The sequence below is a fragment of the Lissotriton vulgaris genome, chromosome 8 (genome assembly GCF_964263255.1).
Source record: "Lissotriton vulgaris chromosome 8, aLisVul1.2, whole genome shotgun sequence".
In the NCBI taxonomy this organism is placed as follows: domain Eukaryota; kingdom Metazoa; phylum Chordata; class Amphibia; order Caudata; family Salamandridae; genus Lissotriton; species Lissotriton vulgaris.
In genome coordinates, this window is record NC_141696.1 from 319,942,040 (window position 1) to 319,969,111 (window position 27,072).

The 27,072-nt window shown below is 42.9% G+C and overlaps 1 protein-coding gene across 3 annotated transcripts in view; it reads left to right on the forward strand.

The window, feature by feature from the left end:
• Positions 1 to 27,072, forward strand: part of CADM2 (cell adhesion molecule 2) — a 1,625,130-nt gene that overhangs the window by 1,576,515 nt on the left and 21,543 nt on the right. For all 3 annotated transcript variants that reach the window (XM_086934078.1, XM_086934080.1, XM_086934079.1), the window contains one exon: positions 21,573 to 21,698. In XM_086934078.1, coding sequence (XP_086790204.1) covers positions 21,573 to 21,698 — 126 coding nt within the window. The remainder of the gene's footprint in view (positions 1 to 21,572; positions 21,699 to 27,072) is intronic.

The window sequence follows — 27,072 nt, forward strand, 5'->3', positions numbered from 1 at the left end:
GAGTGTAGTCCTCCTAACTCAAAACTGAACTTCAGATGAAAATGCTGAAGTTTGGGTCACTTCATGACTGTCTCTTTGTGTCAGCAAGAAACACTACATCTCCTGTCAACGTGAAGTTTCATTGGCGACATGCTCTTCATTCTAAACAGTGACCGCCCCCGTCTCCCACTGACACAAAGCTCTAGTGATGACCTGCTCCTCACAAGGAAATGATCTCCTCGTGGCCCCCGAATGCAACGCTTGAGCCTAGGCTTCTTTTGTTGACTTGGATTCAGAGATGGTAAACTCTGGTACGAATCTGGTCCCTGTTACCGATCCGTATTCTATTGCGGTGGAGCCCGAACTTGAGACTTTGACTTGACCTGTGCTACTAGATATCTGCGTTTGGTGCTTTGTGCTTTCTGGCTCTATTTTTACCTACAACTTTATACATTCATATCTCCAGTTCCACTGATTACATTTATGAAATTTGTATGTACTTTCATTTACTAAAAGTGACTCTATTACTGAATCAAAAGTGGTGTAGAATGATACCTATGTTGTGTTTTCACTTTGTTACTATTTGAGCGCTGCATACATACTTTGCACGTTGCCTCTAAGTTAAGCCTTACTGCTGTTGCACCAACCTAACAGAGTGTTAAGCCGAGGTTTATTTAGTGACTTTTGTGGTTCTCCCTGACAGGGATTGTATTTACTACTTGAGTGGAGCTCTGACCCCTCTCTAGTAAAAACCCAATTTCTTACACCACTTGTTAACATAAAGTATTTAAACGACTTGCATATAACAAGAAAACTTGATAAACCACTTGAACTTGATAACACACTTTATCCTTAATAAGGGCGCATTGCAAAATCAATTTCAAATTTTTACTTTATAAGGCAATGAGTTGATACTAAAAGACACAAGAGTCCCATTGATTTACCAATGTATCATTCTGCAATAATAAATAGTAGGGCAATTTAAAACTGCTGATAAAACTATAAAAATTGCTAAAGCATTTTCCCCACTGTAAGCTTCCAGCTACTTATAAGTAAACCTGGGCGGGTAACTCCACTCCGCCAACAAAGTTTACGGAGTTTTGCCTACTCCGCGTTGCATTGCGAACGTGGAGTATAGGCAAAACTCTGACTCTGTGGTGGAGTGGAGTTTGCTGGCCCCTCCACCCTCCCAAAGTAATTATAATGTAATTATATAATGAGGACAAGGTAGGAGAGAGGCCACGGCGAGGAGGAGGCAGCCACGGCAGGTAAGTCGCTTTTTTAAACATTATAATTACATTGAGAGGGGGGAGTTCCACAGAGTTTTTTTCCAACTCTATGGAACTCCGCGTAGAGGCACTGCGCCTTAACCAGAGAATTAAAATGACATCGGACAATGGCCACACCATCTGTGAAAGAGACTTTTCAACCTGCTCTGTTCTGTATATCTTTGCCTGCAAAAGCATATCCCAAGTGTGTTTTCTGTGGCATTGGGATGATTTCCTGGCATTACGGCTGATGCCACTCTGGCAAAGTGGAGTAATAATCCACTTTCTTACACTGGTTTCCTGGAGTGTGATCGGCTCTTCTGTTTTTGCAGTGCTGTGGCATTTTAAATGTACATCAAAAGTCCTACACTATTTTCAAAGCAAGCATTCAGGGGGTCATTCTGATGGCGGTCGGACTGCTTCCGATGGCTCATCAGATGCGTTCCGACCACCATCTGCTGCTGCGGTCCGACCAGCGAATTACAATGCGTGAGGTCAGAGCAAACAGGCAGAGGGACAGTCCCACGGGCTCAAGTAGCCTTTCTGACCGCCAGAGGGTCAGTAATCCCTACCATAGGGGTTGTGCCTTCTCAGGAACTGCTGTAGGGATTACAATGTTACTTTCCGCCTGCCCTTTCATGGCGGTTCACCTGCAACAACTATCAGTAGCGTAATTGACTGGTCAAGGCAGTGGATTGTTGGTTTCTACTTACAAACCATTTAGCACTACTTTTGTCTGGACTCAGTGTTTCACTCTTGCGTCATATCTCTTCATAACCATCCATGATGGTGGTCTTCTTCAGCTGCCTATCAATGCACAATGTTGCCCGTCTGCAGACAATCCTAAATCTCATGGCATCTGTCCCGCTGCTGGGAAGTGTAATGGTAGCTTTTGATCTTGCATGCGCACTCCATACTATTCATCTTGCATTTTGGGCACTTATCGGTCCCAGGGTCAAGTAAATGGTTCAGAGACTCATGAGTTAATGGTGTCTGAATTTATTAGATGTACTGCTGCAGATGAATTCTTAAATGGCTCATGTGAAATTGAACTTTATTCCACCACTACTATAAAATAAGGTGGGCTTGATGACACTGTTGGCACTAAATATACATCTTCCTATACTACATCACATATTTTTTACATGTCAACCTGCTCCTTACTTTTTAGGGAAACTCAGCTTTAGTATTTATCCAGCCAATAGATAGTCACATCACAGTCATTATCATCCTCATAATTTTCATCCAACTCTGAGTGCACATTCTTGGTTACATGGTGTTGTACTCTATTGTTGTGGAGACATTGTGAAAAGTCAGTATATATAAATATCACAACACACAATTGTCTTGACACCAATTTTGGTTCCTACAATTGCCATTTAGGCCTTCCAATGAATTTCAATCTTACCTTGTATTACTCTTGTGTACTGTTAAATGCACTCTAAATGCAGGTCAGGGATTGTCATTAGACTGCTCTCATCCCAGTCCATTTTGTAGCTGCTGTTTTGGATATGGCACTATATTATGCCTTTTGTACCGCTTTGTTCGCCATAAGTTGGCAGGGTATGCTCAGACGTGAGTCCCTTGCTCACTTTGCCACTGGATTCAAGCAAGCCTGGCTGAAGACGGCTGGAATGCTAGAAACCGGTCCTAGGAAGCTTGTTTCCAGTCCAGGGAAGGCCTGGCTTGGCAGTTCGGGTTGGACTGTTCCCATGAGGCGCAGGGTCTGACTGATTTGCATATGGCCATGTCTGAACTGGGGCGGCAGAGTGGGCTAAAGAACGGTGATGGATTAAACCCAGATCTGTTGACTGGGTGTGAGTGTTTGCTTGGTTCAGATGCTCCGTCCATCACCACCCCCTTTTGTACCGCTTTGTTCGCCATAAGTTGGCAGGGTATGCTCAGACGTGAGTCCCTTGCTCACTTTGCATTCGATTCAAGCAAGCCTGGCTAAAGACTGCTTGAATGCCAGAAACCCGTCCTAGGAAGCTTGTTTGCGGTCGAGGGAAGGCATGGCTTGGCAGTTCGGGCTGGACTGTTCCCATGAGGCACAGGGTAAGACTGATTTACAAATGGCCATGTCTGAACTGGGGTGGCAGAGTTAGCTAAAGTACGGTGATGGATTAAACCCAGACCTGTTGCCTGGGCGTGAGTGTTTGCTTGGTTCAGATGCTCCGTCCATCACCACCCCCTTTTGTACCGCTTTGTTCACCATAAGTTGGCAGGGTATGCTCAGACGTGAGTTCCTTGCTCACTTTGCCACTGTATTCAAGCAAGCCTGGCTGAAGACGGCTGGAATGCCAGAAACCGGTCCTAGGAAGCTTGTTTCCGGTCCAGGGAAGGCATGTCTTGGCAGTTCGGGCTGGACTGTTCCCATGAGGCACAGGGTCAGACTGATTTCCATATGGCCATGTCTGAACTGGGGTGGCAGAGTGGGCTAAAGAATGGTGATGGATTAAACCCAGATCTGTTGACTGGGTGTGAGTGTTTGATTGGTTCAGATTCTCCGTCCATCACCACCCCCTTTTGTACCACTATATTATGCATGTGCACATAACTTCTTAAAGGCAAAATCTCATATTTACAAAAAAATCACACAATGCAGAGCAGTAAGTAAAGTTAATTCACTGCTTTGCATGAATGGGAGAGGAGAGAACTGTGACATATCTATGAACAAGTGGCACAGTTCTGCTCTCTCTCTGTGATGGCACACTTCAGGCAGGCATGCGCCAATGAAGGTACCCTTGCTCCATAGTAAAACGGTATAGGAATGCATAAGGGCATCCTTTCCACAAAAAAACTATGCTTCAAGGCAATTTCTTTCCTATCTGTGAGCATAATACATCGACCGGATGCTTTTAAGCTTTGGACCCGGCGAAGCCCTATATATTCAGACTTGGAAACTTTTGTGGAAGTCAGATCTCCTTCAGTGGGGCAAGCTGGCAAGTTGAGGTCAACTGGCGAGTCAATATCAATGGCTGACCAGGGTCTCCGGGCAGAAAAGTGTCAACATATTTCTAGGTCCTAATTCTTGCAGTAAAGAGAAAGGAGGTATACACTCCACCACCACCCAAGCATCCAAGACCTTGTGGGCACCACTTTACTGTTAAGACTCACTCCAGCAGAAACTACAAGCAAGGTCTAGTGCAGGTCTAGTTGGAACTGGTCAGCTGATCCCCTTCAGGAAAGTGGGCTCCTTGCAGCTTTTGTGTCCCGGTAGCTTAACAGATGTCAGCCAACTGATGCTTGGAGACAAATTCTTTGTCCTGGGTACCAGTGGGGGTTAGTAACCCAGCATTAGACTTCTGCTTACAGGTCTCAACAGCAGGTTAGTCCTTCCTCTGTCTTCCTCTGTCTTCCAATAGTCCATGTGTGTTCTGAAGAATGTACCCAGAAATTCCACATTTACGCCTGGAAATAGCTTGTGGATGAAGGTGACTCCTAGCCCTTCCCTAACCAAAAAGAAAAAGGTCTAAAGGAGACACCTACCCAATTTTGCAGCTATTCATGTCTGCCTGGCTGCATACATTCCCACACTGCACTTCTCTTCCCAAAATCAACATGGCAATACTTTTCTTCCCCTGTGCAGAGCTCCCTGAGGTGCAGGGCACCCTGAGGTGTGGCCATGGAAAAGGCCAAACCCGCCCTCAGGTGAGTCAAAGGCAGTTCTGGAGCAGCTCCTCTCCCACATGGATTAAGAGCCTGGCTAGCTAGGAAGACGCAAAAGAGGCAGGCTCAGGTGTCAGCTACATCTACCAGTGACAGAATAGGCCTTCTTTGAAGATATGCAAGGGGCTGGGCATAGACCCCAGGCAATCCTATCAAGAGATGTCCATCCTCGCCCCATAGTCAAGGCTTTGTCTGAGCTCCAGGAGACAACTCACACCTCATCAAGGAGCTATTCAGCTCCTCAGTGACAGTTGGAACTTTTTATCTGGTTCCCACGTGAAACAACAATATTTACTTTTAATTAGGTAGGCTAATGTTTTCCTATGGAAGAGCTAATGCTGTTGCAGTAAAACGAGATTTTAGGGTATTGTCATTTTAAGGACATGTTTAACTTTAAAGTCTTACATGTCTTGCTTTTAAATATCATGCACCCTGCCATATGGGAGTTTTAGGCCTGTCGAAAGAGGCAGGCCTGAAGTTACGGTTTGATATGTCACTTTAGTGGTGGCACAATATGACCTGCGGTCTACTAGTGAAATTTAATTTACACACCCTGGGTATACTTTGTACCATATACTAGGTTCTTTTATGTAAGTTAATAGTCCCAGTTAGGACTATAGCCAATTGCAACATGTCTTAAAGGTCAGAGCACATGCAGTAGGCCTAGTTAGCAGAGTCACAGTGCGCAGAGTAAAAGCACAACAGCAGCAGTCCAAAAACAAACAGAGGTGATTATGCAAAAAGAGGCATTTTTTTACAGTTATAGAATGTAAATCACAGGTTTACAATAGCTTGTAAATCAAAGGTGTACATTTACATCTCCACAAAGTGCCTCAAAGGAGGGAGATTAAATGACTCATTCCCATTTCACAGCTGTGAAACTTTTTGTGTGTGCCACCATGGGCAAAAGAAGATGACCTACAATTAAAAAGAACTCAAATATGTAAAGTGCCTTTATTCTGATAGTCGAATAATTGGGGGATCTTTATCGACATTCCGCATCACTATTTTGTTCCAAGATGTAATGTCCTGGTGTTATCCGAGCAGCGTGTGTATGGTTTATCACCCAATACTTTCACATTCCCTCACTGAGTTTGAGAGGTTACCGATGACTGTATTTTTCAACGTCAGACAAATATTGCAATGAAATTAGCAAATAATGCCAGGAGCCTGCCTTGCATAACCATAAAGAACTACACACTAAGCGAGAATGACAGAATAAACAGATCTGTAAATATAATTACTGAAAACGTGCTGCATACTTACAATCCGTTAATTCTGCGCAATAAGTGAAACAATTAATTGTGCAACGCCCGTGAAAGGAATGCTATCTACACGGCGCATCTCAGAAGCACTGTTGTTTTTGCCTGCCTCGGACTGCATTTCGAGCACGAGTGCCACTTTAAAATGCTTTTCTTTGCATACGATTTTCGTCTTATCTTGTGTGCTTCAGGACTTTGACAACATCATCTATCAGCCGCATGCCTTGGCTCTTAATAGGGATTCAGTTTATCTGTTTATTCATCTTAGGCGCCCAGACAGGGACCGATGATCTGCAGAGTGTGCGCATATGTTGCCTAAATTAATGGGTTAGCCATTTACAGCCACGGAGATATGAGCTTTTCAATATTCACGGTGAACGTTTCAATGTGACCTTGTACATGTGAAATAAATACAAATAGGGCCTTGAAATATTGAATTCTGGTGTCTCACTTGGTTCAATAGCAGCATCATATTTCTATTAAGTGATGGAAATGAAAAGGGCCAAGGTTTGATGTTGAAATGAAACGGATCTCCGCTCTCATCGAAATGTGACTCTCCTGGGTAAATAGAACCGTGTTCTGCTGACTCATGTTTATGTTGTCAACTTACCATTAACCTCTAAGCATTCACATGATATGTGAATACAACAATGAAAAAATGTTTTGGGGGATTTAATTGTGAGCATTTTAAAAAAAAGTTTCAATACTTGAAAAAAAAAATCAAACAAGTTACTTTCATTTAGCATTAGTTCCTGTGAGCTTTTTCTTTGGAAGTACTTGTCACTATTATTTTATATGGTAGGGTGTTGCAGGAGTTTATATGAGACTGCTGTGGGTCCCTTTTGGCTGTAGTAACTACAGAAGTGCAGTTTGTGAATAGAAATGGGCTTACTCTTATGTGGATGGGTGCATGCCCCTCCGTAAACCCCTCATTCACCATCCTCAAACCCCACCTCACTATTCCCTTCACTCCTACTACTTTGTAGTTGGTATTCTTCATTTTCCAACCACTTCCACGTCCTTCCCACATTTACTACAAAAACATATACCTATGTGTGTGGAGCTCCCAACACATAAAAGAGACATAGACATCCGCATGTAGGTTAGTGAATACATTTTGTAGTTCTTTGGTAGTTTTATTATAGTACTCCTAAACAAAACACAGTCTGTGAATAATCCTCTATGCCAATAAGTAATAGGGAGTGTGTCCAATTGCCACAACTGCCAGGAGTGCAGTTTAGGCATTAGTCAATTCCAAGAACCACTTCTGTTCATGCTGCTCATTTTGGAGGAAAGACACTGTCCAGGGAGATTATCTCAGCAGGCATTAAGTGTCATTATGTGAATCAAACCTGTATCTAGAATTGACTTCCCCTTTTCAAATTATGAATTTATGAACAGATGCAAAGAACTCTTCAACATCATCAAGGATTTTGCCCAACTAACTAGCGAGTCCACCGACATCCCTCCCTCACAAGACCTCTCGAACAAACTCGGCACCTTTTTCCACCACAAAATCAAGAGCATCTACAACAACTTTGACGAAGGCAAGCAACTCACTGAACCCTCACCAACCACCCTAACACCCTGAAGCCAGTGATCGACAACTGGACAGCCCTCAACACCGAAGGCACACTGAAGACAATGAAGTTAATCCACTCTGGGGCCCCCATGGACCCCTGCCCCCACCACATTTTCAACAGAGTCGCCGGCACCATCGCACCCCTGCTCTGCCACACCATCAACCCCTCCCTGGCAACCCCTGATGACTAGAAACATGCTGAGATCAACCCACTCCTGAATAAACACTCGGCGGACCCCACCAACCTCAAAAACTACAGACCCATCTCCCTGCTGCCGTTCTCAGCGAAAGTAATTGAGAAAGCCATTAACAGCCAACTCGCCACATTCATGGAAGAGCACAACATCCTCGACTCCTCCCAATCCCGCTTCATAAAAAGCCACAGTATGGAAACCGCATTCCTCGCCACAACAGGTGACAGCTGTACCTTACTGGACAAAGGAGAAACAGCAGCTCTCATCCTCCTCGACCTCTCAGCGGCGTTGACACCGTCTCTCACCGCACCCTAATACGCAGACTCCACGATGCAGGGATCCAAGACAAGGCCCTCGACTGGATCCGCTCCTTCCTCTCTGGAAGAAGGGAGTGGGTCAGACTCCCCCCTTTCCTCTCGGACTTTATACCTACCCCCTGCGGAGTCCCCCAGGGGACCACCCTCAGCCCTGTGCTCTTCAATGTCTACATGGCTCCGCTCGCCCCCATCATCAGAAACTACAGACTCAACATTGTGTCATACGCAGACGACACCCAACTCATCCTCTCCCTATCCAACGAACTCAACACCGCCAGACACAACTTTCGAGACAGAATGGAAGCCGTCGCCAAATGGATAAAAAACAGCTGCCTACAACTAAACACCAACAAAACGGAAGTACTCGTCATGGCCCCAAACCCTGACACCTGCAATGACACCTGGTGCCCCCCCCCCCCGCCCTCAGAAGCCCGCCCACCCCCACGGACCACGCACCAACCTGGGAATCATCCTGAACTCAGAGCTCAAAATGGACCACCTGATCAACTCCGTCTCGTCCTCCTGCTTCCATACCCTCCGCCTCCTAGGTAAGACCTTCAAATGGATCCTACTCAAACACAGAAAGACCGCCACTCACGCCCTGGTCACCAGCAGGCTCGACTACGGCAATGCACTCTAATCCGGAATAAACAAAAACCTCACCCACAAGCTACAGAATATCCAAAACGCAGCTGCAAGACTGTTCCTCAGCCTGCCAAGACACTGCCACATCTCCCAGCACTTGCGCACACTCCATTGGCTCCCCATCGAAGCTAGAGTCACCTTCAAGATGCTAACCTACGCTCACAAGGCCCTCCACGACACCGGACCAGCATACCTGAACAGCAGACTCAAATTCCACGCACCCCAAAGGACCCTACGATCAGCCCAGCTCTACTACGCCGTGGTTCCCCGCACCAGAAAGACCAGATCGGGCGGCCACTCCTTCTCTTTCCGCGCGGCCAGAGCCTGGAATGACCTTCCGCTCTTCAGAAGAAGCCTCAAAACCTGGTTCTTCGACAGACCCCCACCCCTCCTTGATGGACTGGAACCTGCAACCCCCCACCCCCGAGCACCTTCAGACCCTTACGTGTGAGTAGTCACGCTTAACAAACACTTCATTTATTATTTGATTGATGGTATGATTTCAGGTTTCCAGAGTAGGATGGTCAAACTGGTTTCTGCAATTCCATTGATAAATTCATGTTATGGATCTGGTTTATAAAATCTGCAGGGGTTCGGAAATTTTCGATCTAGAGGCCCACATGTACATAGTAGACAGCGCCATAGTGGCGCATGGAGTTTCTCTACTACAATGATGAGCATTGATATATGTGAGATGTAATCCCCATCATTTCAGGATGATGCAAAATAGTTCCACCCAGGCATAAACTCCCTTTACTTAAATTATTGGATTTTCTTTGAGGTTCTGTGGTCATTATCTTGCTGAAGTAGAGGTCAGAATTTTTAAGCCTGTAAAATAGATAAGGACATCAGCAGACTAAAAGATGATTGATAGTCGTGTGAAAAGCAACATCTAGATTTATTGTCAGCTTCATTGTCAGTCCTTTGCATACAACGCATATTAGCAGTAGCCACAGACGGGTTGCTTGTCTCAGCTATAAGATAATTTGAGGTGAGGTTGTTCATGTGCATGAGGAAACCATCTAGCCAATGTTATTTGAAAAACATTTAGCCCCATTTTTTGGAGGGCACGATGAAAAGGTTTTTTTCAGTGCCACAAATTCTGTTCTGTGCAATTTGAACCTGAATGATCTGACTTTTAATGCAGTGGCAATAACCAATGACAATATATTCACACACAAGTGTGATAGATTACCAGGTTTTTCCTCTTCTTTGGGCTTACCTTTTATTGTTTTATTCAAAGCCAAAATGTTTTTCAGAGTTAAAAACATTGTTCTGCCTAAATGAGCAACAGAGTTGCAAATGAACCAGTCTTCAAGTTTTCCTTAAGGCTTTAAAATATGGTGAATCAGAGGCTGGGTAGACTTTATAGCAGGCAAGCTCTCAGCAAATATGTATCATGATATGATACATTCCAAACGGATACTCAACATTTTAAGACCATTGGTTATTCTACCAAGTATGTGCCTATGACAAAACAGGCCATCTGATATAACATTTCCCCTTGCGTCAGACAGCCCTTTGAGACTGCCACAATACTTCACCTCTTGGAATCTGTACAAATACTGCGAAGGGCAGAACAGCTGTACCGCTTTTATTGTTTTTGTAGTGCAAAAAATCTGCAAATTCACTATGCGGGTCTTCCATAAATATATGCATTTGATATTATTATATCAATTGCGAAACCTAGGCAGTGATACAGTTTAAATGAATGCTAAATTAACAAGACTATTCATGACATTTACTTTACCAACGCCCCTTGATCTTCATTGCTAGTTACTGCGTAAGAATCATTGAACAATAAAATAAATCTGTGTAGGACATTGTATGCTGAAGAAGAAAGCTTTATAGACTTTATTGAAATTGGTTCCAATGGACACATTGTTATCACTTCAGTGTTTTAGCAACCCACTCACCACACCATCCACAGATACTTGAAGTTCCTCTGTGGCTAAAAAATCTGGGTGTATTGGTGTAATTTATTTTTCAGGGTGTCTTCATGTTTGTTAGGGATGGGGGTCTTTAGTTGCGAGTGTCTTGCACCCTGTCCAAGTAGGGACCCTTCCTTCTAGTCAGGATAAGTGGACTACACACTGAAGATAACCCCTGCTCATCGCTTGGGTAGTTTGGCACAAGCAGTCAGGCTTATCACAGAGGCATAGTGTAAAGTATTTGACATAACACACACAATAACACAGTAAAAACACTACAAATACACACCACACCAGGTTAGAAAAATGAAGTATCTTTATATGAACCAAACAGGACAAAAATGAAAAACATCCAACATACACAACTCAAAATATGACTTTTAAAAGGTTTCAAACAATTCTGTCCATAGAAATCTATGGCTGAGTGATTTTTACACAAAGTATATCAAATGTATCAAAATCCAGAAGGCAAAACAGCCACAGGGGTGGGAAGCATCTAAACACACAGTGATGCATCAGTTTCTGATTTCTTGGGGAGGCAATGCAACAGTTCTGCTGCACACAGGAGAAGGGCTGCATCGAATCTAGACTGGGATAAGGGATGTGTTGTCATGTAGTTCCTATAACAAGTATACAGTATCTGCATGTTTAGACAACATACTCTGTAGGATTGGTGTCAGACGAACTCTGATCACCCCCACCGGGTATGTTGGCCTTTTTGTACCAACTAGCTCACAGTGCCACTATACTCTCCTCTTACCAAGCAGGGAATAGTTCTTGGCAACCAGCGAATATGACAACCCTGATCCCTCCGGATCATGGAAACAATATACTACCTTTTGATCAGTCACTCATGCTTACTTAGTTTGTCTCAGAGGGATACACCACATAAAACAGGCTGGGTGTTATCAATAATCATTTATTGAACAGTTGTTATTCTGGTTTAAAATAGATGTGCTTCAGCAACTGTTAGACAGTATAAGATATAATGATTAGAAGTACTACAAAGGTAAAAGGATGGTATAGTTCTACCATCTTACTACATTCATGAATATAGTCAAGTATATAAAACACATGATAAAAGATGCGTACTCCTACGTTGCCTCCTTAACTAGATGTGCCTAAGTGTACCTAGCATGGATGTAGGTGTTAAGCCAAGAATCCCTCTAGGATTTAGTCAACCCCATTACCTGAATTGTAAGACTGTGGAATCCCGTCCTGGTCTCGAGCTGAAAGGCCTATGAGGGGTGTTAGACCACTGCGAGCTGGAGTGTCTGCATGCTGGAACCTCAGCGTCTCTGGTCAGTGTGTCGGCTGGGAAGTCTCGGTCTCCTCTGTCTATCTTAGCAAGATGTGATGTATATTTACCCATATGTCTCCCATGGGGTCCTACCTTGCTGTATTACTATGTCGGCCTAAGGATGACGGGGGTATGAACTTTATACATAGATTTTATACAGGAGTTGGCAGTCCTGCTGTGCTTCCAAGAACCCTCATGCATAGTGTGGGATTTGCTTGCAGTGCTTCAAGCTTTAAAGTACGAAAAGTCTTGGGCACTAAGGCGCGGGGGACTGATGGGCAGGTGTCACTCGGAGTGCTCCACATATGGGGCTGACCAAGTCTTTCACACTCATGCTTTACATGGGCAAACCAAGGGACCCTTTTCAACAAGCCTGGATAGCATAAAAGCTTGTTTGTGTCTGCCTGATTTGATGCTTATTCGAGAGTTGCCCAGAGTCTTCGCCAAAACATGAACGGTTTTAGAGCAATCTCATCCTCGATCAGGGGTATGCCCAGGTCTAGGTGCAGAGGGATTAGCGGGGTACTTGCCAGGAGGCCCATTATTTGTCTTAAGAATCTATTCTCAGTGGCAACTAGAGTAGAGGGGGAAGAATGCCCCCATAATTCTGCCCTATGCAAAGGTGGACCACGCGCTTGAGCCCTATACATTTCAAGAACGGTACCAATGGGTTTAAAAGGTGACTCCCTGGCTAGTTTGGCTATACTCCCCGCAATCTGTGAAAGCTTGAGCTTGGCTTTGGCTATTTGTGGTGCCCACTGCATGTCTTCTGACAGGGTGAAGCCAAGGTATTCAAATACAGACACACTGTCCAGACAAATGCCTTTCAGTTATGGGTTAGGACGAGTTGTCTTGGGAGGGTTGACGATCATGAATTTAGTTTTAGTAGTATTGATCGCCAAACCCCTGTTACTACAAAATAGGGCGAAGCTATCCAGTAGCCTCTGTATACCCATTGATGTCTTTGATAGGAGGAGGGTATCGTCAGCGAACATCAATGCCGCCACCTTGGTGTTTGCTAACTTTGGGGCATCATTGTTTGCTACCTCAGCCAGAAGCGGAATTAGTGCGTTGACAAAGAGGCAAAACAGGGTCGGTGCGAGCTCGCAGCCCTGCCTTACACCTCTGCCAACTGAGAGTCTATCGGTCAATACGCCTCCCCTGCCACATCTGACTTTGGCATAGGTGTTGTCATGGAACCTAATCAGTATGTCTAGTAGGTAGACAGGAATCCCCATATCTCCTAAAAAAACACAATTTGGGTCTGGGGACAAGAACAAAGGCAGTGTTTAGGTCCACAAATATCAAAAAGAGGCTGCCACCCTCTATTGATACTGTCTTCCATGAGATTAGTTGAAATCTGAATACTTGGTCGATTGTGGAGGTGTTTTTCCTGAATCCTGCCTGATATGGGATGATGATATCATTTTCTTCCATCCAGCCCTGGATCCGGTCCAATATTACCCTAGCAAACAGTTTTTGTTTGACATCGATCAAACTGATCGGTCTATATTTTGCTGGTAGTAGCGGAGAACCCTTTTTAAAAATTGGTACAATCTCAGCCCCGGCCCGGGTCTCAGGGATGGGCATGCCCTTCCTAATGGCATTGAATAATATTAGAAAGTATGGGCCCCAAATTAACCCTTTCGCTGCTGCCGCTATTTTACCGCTGTGCGGTAAACAAAAGAACAGGGCGGAGCCGTGACGAACCCCAGCCGTCATCAGCACAAGCCCACCGCGGGGCGTGACGGCTGGGGTTCGTCACCAGCATGGGAGGGGTTAATGGTTCTTATATCTCCAGTGAGTTTGTCCAACCCAGGCGCTTTCCCTGCTGGTAATCTTTGTAACGCTGAGCTAACCTCTAGTAGCGTTATTTCCTCGCAAACATTGTTTACCCACTACACATTTGGGCCAAATGGGCTTCTGTAGATAGGTGTTCTGTGTAGGATGTACCCCTGGGGTCTGCCTGAGGGACCTGTTCCAGATCTATTGCATATAGCCTTTGGAAGTGATCAGACCACACTTCGGCAGGCAAATTAGGTTCACTAGCAAGAATACCTTCCTTACAACCCGTTCTTATTATTAGCCAAAATGCTTTCATATCCCGATTCAAAAGGGCAGATTTAATATTTAGCCATTTATTTTCCTCCCAGGACTGTTTTACACTGGAAACAACTTCTTTATAGTGGGCTCGCCTAATTCTTATCAGTGCTCTTTGCTGCCCTTTGATCGCCTCCAACAATGCTTTCTTGGCCTTACGACATTCATCATTGTACCAAGAATGTGGTGAATCTTTGATTTTCCTTGGGCGACTAATAGGATTTAAAATATCAGCTAAGTTAGCTATAAGCTGGTTGTGGAGCGTTGGAACTGAATTTAAATAAGTGGGGTTAGTCCCATCATCCCTAAGCATGCCTATTTCCTGCAATATCGGGATAATAAATCCATAGGGCTCGATCAATTTCTCAGGCGATTGTTTCATAGCTCCCCATTTCAGCCTTCTCCTGTCATTGGCAATAATTATCCTGTCTCGCTAGGAGGGGATATGCCTGAGTCTGGGAACCCAAAAGTTAGTGATAAGGCCTTATGATTGCTGTCTGTTCGTGGAATGACCTCAAAGCCCTTCACCCGGTGCCAGGAACTGCACTCCACCATGATATAGTCAATTGGTAGTCAAAGAAAATTGTTTTTTCAATAGAAAGTGTGGTAGAGCTATATTACCATTTGTAATTAATTGAAGATTAATTTCATAGATGTTTGTATGCGACTTAAAAAATGTTTTTTATGAGTATTAAGCTACCTAATAAATGTTTTTGGGTGTATTGTCTGATTGAAGCATATCTAAATAGGGATAACTACCTCTGTGTAATATATCAAAACAGTATAAAAGCAGTCGCTCACGGTTAAGTATGCATTTTCACTAGTGGGGAGGAGCTGTGACTCACAAGAAATAAAGTATACAAGTGGAGTATGGATTAAAAAAATCAGAAGAGGAAACAGAAAAGGCAGTAGGACAGGAGTGATCTGAGCAAGCAGATTGGGGGATCTGCTTCCTCAGAAGCAAGAGCCCTCACACACCCAGATGTATGTCATGCTTCATCATCCGGCAGCTCCTCATTGGGCTAGTTCTGCAATGCCCAATGGGCCCCTTGAGGGGGCTCTTTGCAGGAGGTCTTTTAAAATAAGACGTCATATTGAAGTATAACACCCCCCCCCGATCTAATTTCGCAGACCCCTCCCGGCCTACTGCCTTTTCTGTTTCCTTTTTTTATTCTTTTAGGAACAGCATACTCCACCTTTATACATGTACATTTAGGGAGCTTGTATGCTGGACCTAGGCGTGCTCCCAGTCTCCCCGTTATTGTGTTCTGTGACAAGAAACAAAGCCTTGAGAGGAGCCTGATGCCCATTGCATCCCTTAATAATGGTCATAAATAGCATATTACTCTCTGCACATCCCCACATTTGGTTGATGCCATGCTTCTTTGTGGTTTATATTAGTTGTAAATAAGAGCCTAGATTTACTAACATTTGCTGTTGTATGTTGGAATTTGCTAAACCATCCAAAGGCCAATTTGCTTGGCTTTCCTCAAAGGGTGGAGCATGGATGTTCCAGCGCAACCACCCATGAATTTTTACACAAACTCAAATTACTAAAGTCTGTCAACCTGGGTTTGCTCCTAAATAGTCCACCTACCCGACGCTTGTGTAACAAAGTGAAATATCTTTTTTTCTTCATATTACTTCCTTTTTGCATGTGTGCTGTATTTTGCAGCACACATATAAAGAGGAATAAGCCTCTAAGAAAATTTATTTTGCAGGAAGGTTTCCATTCCCGCTCAAAAAGCTATGCTAACCACAATGTAGGCACTCTTGGGATGTACAATATGGGAAGGACAATACGGTTAGAAACAGAGGGGGACCTATTCATGGACTAATCGATGTGGCATCCGTTGACAAATTCATATAAAGTTACGTTGACATTTAACATATTTAGGGCCCTATTTATAGTTTGGCAGACAGGATAGTCTATCCACTCCACTGCATTTACAGTGCCATTGACGATAAAAGACTTGCACTACAGCAGACTGGACATCTGTAATGTTTTTGTAGAGTACTCTGACTACTAAACTCTTAATAAGGGCCCTTGTCTTCCTTGGGTTTTGTGCAGAATCGTAAAGCAGGGCAAAATTAAAGAGAGAATCATAAATATTATCATATGCTAATCCCTTTTATAATATTTAATAAATCTGAAGGAAATTTGACAGGTTTTTAGCAAGTTAAGCTCAGATTTCATGTAGATCAAACTGCAGTGAGACCAAAGTCAAAGAATGTAAAAGTATTTTTTTGATAGTAACAATGATGTACTTGTATTGATCTCCACAACACTTGTCAGACACTTAGCATTTTTGCTTACTCCTGATATTTTGAGTATCATGCAAATCTAGGAAACAATACATCAATTAAAGCTGGGTGGGGGTCAGAAAATGGGCCTATTATGTAAGCACTGTTCAGAAATTTGTATAAGATTTTGAAAACTGTTAACATGTTAAGCTAAGCGCAGGGCAGTGGCAAAACGCAGGCCCCTGCAGCCCCTGTGGTGAAGGAGGGCCCCAGCCCTTCAGGTAGCCCTCACCTTAGGGGGGGCCCAATTATTCTGTTACAAATGAATATCTATGAGATACTGGAGACTAATGTGTTCCTCGTCACATTTTGCAGGGTAACTACATCATTTTGTGTTTTGCAACTGGTGCAGGGCTTTCTGGTTTCAATGATATGTGGGAGCAAAGTTAAAGAATGTGTCAAAAAATGTGTGATTTGATAATAAATTTGAAGCTCAATTTGTCAGACATTTGGCATGTTCAATTTGTTTTTGATATGTAGAATTTAATAATAGGGGGAGGGCAAGATTTATTCATGTGATAGTTTTGGCACCCTTTGAAAAATCAAGGTGAAGTAAAGCCATGGTGAAATGAAATACTTTATTTGTAATAAAATAGGTGCCAGGGCCCTTGCCAGTAGGCCACTGCAGCTTTTACCACCCATTGCCTTGCCAGCGCTACCAACAACAATACCTATGCAACCAACAATAACACCCCAGAAAGTGAATGTTCAGATTATTCCAGGCCCCCAAAGCTCTAAAAATGTCTTGTGTGACAGGAATTAACCCTTTGTCCGTGGCGCAAATTCCGCCGCGGTGCTGGGGAATTAATGAGTGGGTGTGTTTCGAACCCAGCCGTCCTCCACACACGCCCACTGTGACGTTGAACGCAACGGGTAATCGTTTTTACTGTATATTGAATGAATAAACAGCTGTTGTTCTGCTCATCTCTAAAGTACACAGACAGCGCCACCATGTGGCATACTGTCATAGTGCTGGTGTTCACAATTAGGTGCCGGAGCCTAACACTAGAAATCACTGGCTCAAATTAAGCACTGGTGAAATGGATTAAATGTTTTAAAGAGTCAGCGGCGTCCTGTCCCGTAGAATTGGGGGCAGAGATATCTCAGGGATCTGGCGGAACAGGAACTTTACATTCCATTATGTCAGACAAAACAACCAGATTCTTGCCTTTATTCTGAATTGAGATGAAGTATGTTAATTATACTACTAAGCATTTGGAAATCATGTCCTGAGTTCAAGGTTAGCACAACAAAATCCCATTGTTAGTGAGTTCTCTTTGTTGTAGATTACCATGCAGGCGGTTTGGGACAGTCTCTGCAGTTCTAAGATTCTTTACACAAAATTCTTCTGCTGTACTTCGCAGCTGGCGAAGAGAAATAATCATTTTCATTTTGGTTGCACAAAGTATGATGCCGACAGTAAATTAACTTTATTAAATACTGGCAATCTTTGTCGATTTGAGAAATAGAATGCCATCTTTGTGCAACGCAAAGCGCTGATACTGACGGGATAAAATGCACATGGTCTGGGACTGCTGGCCTCCCCCCGCCCTATCATGTGAACTGCAGTAAACATTCATCAATCAAACAACAGAATTCTTTGGAAGGCAGGGGGTCTCGCGACCCGCCCGGCCGTATTTATTAAAATATAAAAACAAACAAAATTGAAATAATAGAACATTATTTACATAATTATTCTATTTGCTGGATCAAAAGTGTGTTTTGAAAATATTAAAGAGCCTGGAGACCTTCCTTCAATGTGCAGAATGGTCTGTCTGCCAGTAGAAGAAGTGCTCTTGCATCACACAATATCTGACTTGCACTTCCTTTCGTTGCCTTAATTGTCAGTGGTGACAGTCTCAATAAATTCGATTCCCAGCATTCCCTATTCATGTTTGGAGCTGGGCTCCTGACTGAGGCACCTCTCGGAGTGCCCTGCCTCCTTCCTGCTCGTTCAGAGGCTGGCACTGGCGCTGCCGTGTTGACTCCTGAACACTGAGCTCTGAGAATGCAAATCTGACAATACCCATATGCTGCTGCGCGCAGCCAGGAAATTGAAGCCGCAGATTTATGGTTCAGTCTCTTGCACTTTAATCACTCGGTGGTTAATCGGATAACTGCTGTACTTCGAGAACTAATACTTGAAAGTGAATGATGAGCCCAGACAAGGGGAGGCATTTTTTTGACCGGATTCATCCGCGCTCAGCTGTCAGCGGACAAACCTGGCAAGGCCACATTTTATCTCCTTATTTTTCATTTCTTCCGCAATAAGAGGCGAATGACAAGACAGGAATATAAAAGGGATTCCCACTGCGATAGAGCTGTATAAATTATGTATTATGCGGGCAATTTTCTGCTGATGCTATCGAATGCCAAGTTCTTTCCCATGTTTTCTTATTATTATTAGTGTTGGCCTCATTGCGGAACGTAAAATGACTGACGTAAAAACGTGAGCTAAATCGTGTAAGCCCTCCCATCCCAACTCACCCATTGAGAGACAGAAGAAGCAATGATTTCGATTAAGAGAAGCCCAGCTTTACTAACTGCGCTGTGTTGGTGTTAGTTACTTTGGTAACAGAAACCCGACATTAACCCCTTGCATGCTTGTGACGGAACCGTTCCGTCGCAAGCCGCGGGTGAGCTGTGCTTGTGACGGAACGGTTCCGTCACGGCCCGCTCGGCGCGCCTGCGCGGCGCTGATTTCACACCTGCGCGGCGCGTTCCATTGAGCGGGCGCGTTCGTGACGGAACCGTTCCGTCACAAGCACAGCTCACCTGCGAGCCGTGATGGAGCGAACCGCAAGCACGTGACCGCCGCGCGGCCACCCTACCCCCTTAGCGCTGCGGCGGAATAAGGCCCCCAATACGATGCCGGTTGGACGACCGACATTGTATCAGGATGGAGTCCGCCCAACATGTAGTTGGCTGCTCCACCCGCCTCAGTACGAGCCGACCACCATGAAGGCGGTCAGAAACATGCATTTTTCAATTGAGGCTTGTGCTGCGGCCCGTAAAAAGGGCTGCAGCACAAGCCGCATAAAAGGCATGTTTACAAATATCTCTGCAATGGCAATGTATGCCAGGCACCATGTGGTGCATAGCACAGGCTGCATGGGTGTTTGGGGAGCACCACATGTGCTCCCCAGGCCCCATTGCGGAGGCCCCCAAAATACCCTTCCATCTGCTGTTTCATGGCGGTTGGACCACCATGAATAGGCAGAGGGAAACAAACATCGTAATCCCTATGGCGGTGCTTGAGCAGGCAGCATCCTATTATAGGGATTATGGTCCCACCACTGCCCCTATAGGCTCCTTTAGCTTTTTGGAAAATCAGCGGTTGGTCCCTCCGCCCTATTCCTCTGACCACTGGATCATAATCCGGCGGTCGAACTGCATCTGTAGATGTCGATGGGCCGGCCGCGGATGGCCAGTCAGTGGCGGGACCATCAATATCATAATGAGGGCCAAAGTGTTGTGCTGGGATTGACTACCCCTCACAAATCAGGATTTCCATACAATAGTTTCCCAAAGTAGCACAAAGTTAAGCTATGCTCTGCTTTGCATTACTTTGCACCAAGGGGCGTATTTTGGTGATACATGGGCTTTTCCATGCAACCACCCAAGGGTTTTGACACAAATCACCATCTACAAACATCCATTGCAAAACAATGTCACACCTCCTCAAGACAGGCATAATGAGGTGACACATTTTCATTTCTCATTGTTTTTCCTACTTTGCATCTGTGCTGTATTGTGCATAACACATACAAAGCAGAAAAGTGTTAAAAAAAAGTTTGTGTACTGGAAGGGACCCATTCCTGCACAAAAACTATTCCTTACAAAAAAGCACACTCCCTTGTACTATGTCACAAGTGTGTGGGCATTGGCTCATGGCCCCCATTGTGTGCTAGTGCAGGAAGACAGAAAAACAGAGCCGTATCTTAGAAGAAATGATGCTGTTCTGCTATCTCACTTTCAAGCAACGCAGTAGAGAGCAGCACCTTTAGTTGCATGAGTTTCTCCCCGAAATCTGGGCCTTAATACTTTACATTCTTTACATTTCTGGCTGATTTCAAAACCTACAATATGGAAGCTCATTAGAAGGGTTGTTTTTCTGACCAGAGGCCTTTAGGTGACAGGCACGAAAATATGTAGGGTTAATAGTAGATGTGTTGTTCCTTTTTACCAGAAACATAACTTTTCATTTGTTAATCAGCAATGATTTTTATCTGGATAGTCCAATAGTTTCTCACCTACTGTAATTTTTGCATTCTAAAAAATACTGACAACATTTTTGGGTAGCCAAAAGTAGCAGCCGCTACTGATGGATTACCCTATACTGTCCGTGCTACCCCTGGTCTTAAGGATCAAAAAGTAAAAACGGCGGTGTAAGACTTCTTTATTCCTGTCGTTTTCAGTCTTTGCGCTTCCACCGCCACCTATCGGAGGACACCATGGGGAAAAGGGTGGGACTGTGGGTCCACCGATGGTGTTATTATGTCACTTCTGCTGTCCCTTGTTATTTTGGCGATTTGGCCCATGTGAAACAAATTACACCATTTTTTATGTCTGGCTAGACAGAGGCTTCCAAAATAAGACTTTGGGATTGCAACGCAAGTAAGTGGGAGTAACAAAAGCACCCCGACAACCGGTAGACTGTGCAATATAAACGCCAAAGTGAAGAGTTGCAAAAAAAGCTGATTGATTAACACATAAAGCCAATACAGTGGCATTCAGCAACCTGCTCGTGCACCCCGCACTGTCAATCTTACGAGCGTTCTCTGGTTGGCAAGGCTACCACGTGTGACATCATTTACTGATAGTAGACACATTTGGCATCCGGTCTCGCCCCTTTGCCAAGGTTCACATTTAGAGATGAAAGAACGAATCAAGTGGGGCTAAATTCGAGAGAAACGAAATCTCAACATGCAATACAGGGGGTCATGTTCTTCCAAAAATGTCGATGTCTTGTGCTATGTCATTGGGTGACGCTTTCATCTTCTGTCTTTTTTTCTTTTTAGACCCAAATGCCCTGGCTGGACAAATTGGGCCTGACCACGCACTCATAGGAGGGATAGTGGCCGTCGTTGTGTTTGTGACACTCTGTTCCATTATCCTGCTTGGCCGATATTTGGCAAGACATAAAGGTAAGCTGCATTCTGTGAATTCACCCTGCTTTTATTTCGTCTCCTTTCAAATGTCCTTCCATGATTAATTTAAGGCGGTCGTTGTTGTCACAAAACAAAACCTCTGAAGCTGAGACAGAGTGCACACCCATTCATCACCTGTGACAAAGGACATAGTGCCAAGATCGCTTCTCATTCCCCTTTATATCTTCCTCTACTCAGAGGAAGAGTACAAAATGCCAGTTTTTGGACATTTGACCCAGATATGGTTCCAAAAAAATGCAGCAACGGCAACATCGTCTTTAATCATCATGGTTGTGCTTGGAATTAACTTCGATTGATTGCTGAATATTGTTTATCAAACTCAGAGCGATTAATGGCATAGAAGACATCCAGCCCATAATATGAATGGCAAAATATAAGTGATCTATTGTGTGTATTTTAATGGACAACTGTATATGTACAGAAATGTAGAAAAATAGAAAGTCAGAAAAGGAACCTGCCAGTAAGAGTTGTACAAACTACAAAAACTTCGAAGTCGGTCGGTCTGAAATTGTATTATGCTGGCAAAATATGTGAAATTACACAAATTCAGCTGAAATTTGAGAAATGTCTTGATTTTTTTGTGTTATGCAATAATCTTTATTTTTTGTCGGCAGAATACTGTTTATCAGTGACATTTTTTGCTCAAGCCAATCTCCTTGTGGCGCCGTATAACACGCAAGGTGCTTTTTCATTGTTTGGCCCAGGTGCACATTTTAAAATGTGCCCCCTGCGCAAACAATGAAAATGCGCCGTATTACAATGAATGCGCTTTCCCCAGGGCAGCCGCTAACTCGCACTGCCCCAGAGCTGTTTTCACAATGCAAGCGGCAACCCGCCTGCACTTTGAAGGGGAATTAGAGATTCCATTGCAGGCGGGTGCAGTGAGTGACTGCACCCGCCTACAAGGGGATCTCCGGGCGGTCCACAGACCCCTTTATCCCCCTCCAGAGGGCTGCTCTCAGGGGGTGGCGAACTGTCAGTTCACCTTCTGAGAGCTTATTTGCCTCTGCATCCTTTTCTGCAATATGGAGTAGGCGTTGAGGCAAATGTATTCCCTCGTTTGCATGGGGCCATGCCTCCATGCAAATGCAGGGAGTGACCTTTGTAGGTAGCGCTTTAAGTGCACCACTGCTATCGGTATTACAGAAGGTGCTGCAAATGTGTCTGCAACCCATTCTGTAATACTATGGTGCCTGGGGGTGTGCAAAGCGGGCCCAAACACCCATCGAGGCCCCAGGGCACTTTCATATTACGGCCCCTGGTATATTGCAAGATTTTTTCATGTAAAGTATGCCCTTGCATAAAAAGTAACATAAGCTACTATACAGACAAACCTCATTTCACACTAAAGGCCTGACTCACAAATGTAAACTTAAACATTTCTTTAAGTTTATGATTTTTGGTTATTCACTTAAGGATTTGTGAGTAGGATCTTTACGACTTCTGAGTCTCCTCACCTAAAAAAAGGTTGGGCAGTACTATGTTTTTTATGTGCAGTCGTGAAGCTACTTCTAGTAAAATACCTTTGTGAATAGCAGACAAACATAAACTTACGCAAAAGTGTATGTTTACCTTTGTGAATTGGGTTGTGATCAATGATTCCTGGAAGTTAACATTTCCAAGACATAAGTAATGTCCCTTAGCCATAGTGCTTTGTGCTTCAAGCTAAAACCATATTTAGACAATCTCCTTCCATCAACATTTGCATCTCCTACACCATGTCCTCTCATTCATACTGCCAATTACAACCTTATAACCATTAAGACCACGATCAAACTGTAACATAATTAATATATATCCCTTCAGACTAAACGTCTCGATGTAAAAGATTTAACATTTCCTGGCAACCCTAAGCACAGCAGTCAGTCAGTGCCAAAATGCCAACACGTGGCAAGCAGAAGTGTTCCTCACACGCTTTGATACATAAGACATAAATGGAAATAGTATCACAGATCTTTAAATCTTTTGTTGGAAATGTGCCTATGATAATTTACAATGCAAATGGATGTGTCCATAATATAAAAGGATACAGCCAGCATATGCCAGTGGGCCGCTCAACGTGCGTTGCTGCAATGTATGACTTAGTGAAGCCATCCTATTGCAACAAACTGTTCAGTCTGTCTGTGTAAATATCAGCAGGTGCTTTTCCATGTCAGGTATCAATTAATATATAGAAGAGTTGCAGTCATGAAGGGCTGGATTTTGACCATTATATGACTAGGCGGCTGCCATCATATCTAGGGTGCATGAGCTATCCATACTACGCCGATCCTTTCCAAAGGATCCTGGAGTTGTTTTCATCTCGTCTACTATCTGTACTATGATTATATACTCTTCATTTTCACTTGGCATATACTGTACATCTGTTTTTGCCTCTATATTATTCTAGACGTTTTCTCTATCAACTACATGGTTCACTGATAGAATACCTTTGCTAAAAAAATTGATGTAAAAAATATCGAAAAAAATATAGAATGCAAAAATATTGAATCCCTATTCTTAAAGAGGTAAGTACAAAAATATTGAATACAAATATTGAAGTTAAAAATATAGATGTAAAAAATATCGATTTAAAATAAAAAAAATAATATATAATGAATATATGAAATATTAATATTATCTTTAACAACATTAATTAAATGTAATATACATTTTAACTAAATATGAAAAATAAACTTCCTTTAAAAAATAGAAACACGCAAACATAATAATTTATATATATATATATATATATTTACTTTAAAATGATGCATTAACTATTATCTTTATTTAATTTTGAAACTTTAAAATTATAAAAAACATAAAATATATACATATATCAATAATTTAAAACTAAAAAAATAAATAATTAATTAAAACATAACACTATTAAAACAAAATTAAAACATACATTTCGCAATACAATAATACAACAGTAGGGAAAATGTTGGATAGCAAAATAATTAAATTTACTGTTCCAACTCCATTGAGTGTAACATTAGGTAAAGTATTGGATAGCGGAGGGGTAAAAATTACTATTCCCACTCCAAAGAGTGCAACAGTAGGGAAAGTGTTGGATAGCGGAGGGGAAAAAAGTACTATTACCACCCTAGTGAGTGCAAAAGTAGGGTAAATGTTGGATAGCATACGAATTACATTTACTATTCCAACTCCAGTGAGTGCAACAGTAGGGAAAATGTTGGATAGAGGAGGGGTAAAAATGAGTATTCCCACACCAAAGAGTGCAACAGTAGGGAACATTTAGATAGCAGAGGGGTAAAAATTACTATGCCCACGCCAGTGATTGCAACAGTAGGGAAAGTGCTGGATAGCGAAGGGGTAAATATTACTATTCCCATTACAAAGAGTGCAACGGTAGGGAAAGTGCTAGATAGCAGAGGGGTAAAAATTATTATGCCCCCTCCAGTGATTGGAACCAGTAGGGAAAGTGCTGGATAGCGAAAGGGTAAATATGACTATTTCCACTACAAAGAGTGCAACAGTAGGGAAAGTGCTGGATAGCAGAGGGGTACAAATTATTATTCCCACTCCAGTGAGTGCAACAGTAGGGAAAGTGCTGGATAGCGGAGGGGTAAAATGACTATTCCCACTCCAATGAGTGCAACAGTAGGGAAAGTGCTGGGTAGCGGAGAGCTAAAAATAATTATTCCCACTCCTGTAAGTGCAACAGTAGGGAAAGTGCTGGATAGCGGAGAGGTAAACATTATTATTCCCACTCCAATGAGTGGAACAGTAGGGAAAGTGCGAGATAGCGGATGGGTACAAATTACTATTCCCACTTTAATGAGTGCAATAGTAGGGAAAATGCTGGATAGCGGAGGGGTAGAAATTATAATTCTCACTCCAGTGAGTGCAGCAGTAGGGAAAGTGCTGGATAGCGGAGAGGTAAACATTATTATTCCCACTCCAATGAGTGGAACAGTAGGGAAAGTGTTAGATAGCAGAGGGGTACAAATTACTATTCCCAACCCAGTCAGTGCAACAGTAGGGAAAGTGTTGGCTAGCAGAGAAACAAAAATAACTAATAACATTTAAACAATTAAAAAAAATGTAATACTCTTAAAAATAAATAAACAATACTTTAAAAATATACGATTAATTATATTAAACATATACAAAGAATACATGTTATAAAGTTAATTGCATATAATAAAGGTACAAATATTATATAAAATGTAAATTAAGAAATATATTTATAAACAATATCTATTTTTAAGCAGCAAATATTAACAAACAAACAAATTATTCAAAACATAAATATATTTCTTTTATTTCCTACCCTATAATACCACACCAATAAGTAAAGACTTAAACATTTTTATTCAAATGTATTTCCATAATTAGTATAAATATAATGAATGTAAAAATATTATAATTAATTTAAATGAATTGACAATTAATTAATAATTCATCAATAAAAAATAAATTACTTTCCACCCTTCCCACCATTTACACCTCTAAACACCACAATACACACCTAAAATTAATTACACAATTACCATAATTAATTACCAATGAAATAATTTAAATTAATTAACAACTAATTGATCATTCATCAATAAAAAATAAATTACTTCCCACTCTTAACAACATTTACACCTATAAATACCACACCACACACCTAAAACACCATAACATGAATCTCATACCACACATCAAAAATGCTGCCAAGGGTGCCCTCTTCACCCTCCACCACCTCAAAAAACTCAAACCTTTCATACCAGCAGACGACTTTAAAACCGTTGTACAATCGCTTGTCCTTTCCCGTATTGACTATGGTAACTCGCTGGCACCCCCAAAGCCCACCTAGCACCTCTCAAATCTGTCCTCAACCTTGCCGCCAGACTTATCTCCGATTGTAAAAAATTCAACCACATCTCTCCGGTCCTAAAAAATCTCAATTTGCTCCCAATAGAAGGTAGATCCACCTACAAGATTGCATGTATCACGCACAAAGCCCTTCACCTAAGCACCCCCTCCTACCTGGCTGAGAAACTGCAAAAAGCTGGATGCTCCAGGTCCCTGAGGAGCACTAACTCCCTTGTCCTAATCCCTCCCAGACTCAAGCACAAAAAAACCAATCTCGTGCTTTTTCTGGGAACGCCCCCACGATCTGGAACTCTCTCCCCAAAGGTCTTCGATGCAACCCCTCCTACCTTCTCTTCAAAAAAAGACTGCAAATACTCCTTCACAACAAATATTGGAGAACCTAACCACAATGATGTCTGACTCTACACGCCTTGCTTTCTGATTCACGCCTCCTTCTCAACCCCTTCCCCGCCTCTCATTCTGCCTCTCCCCTTTTCTTCTCTCCCTTCTCCCTCTGAACTTCGACACCCCATCCCCTATT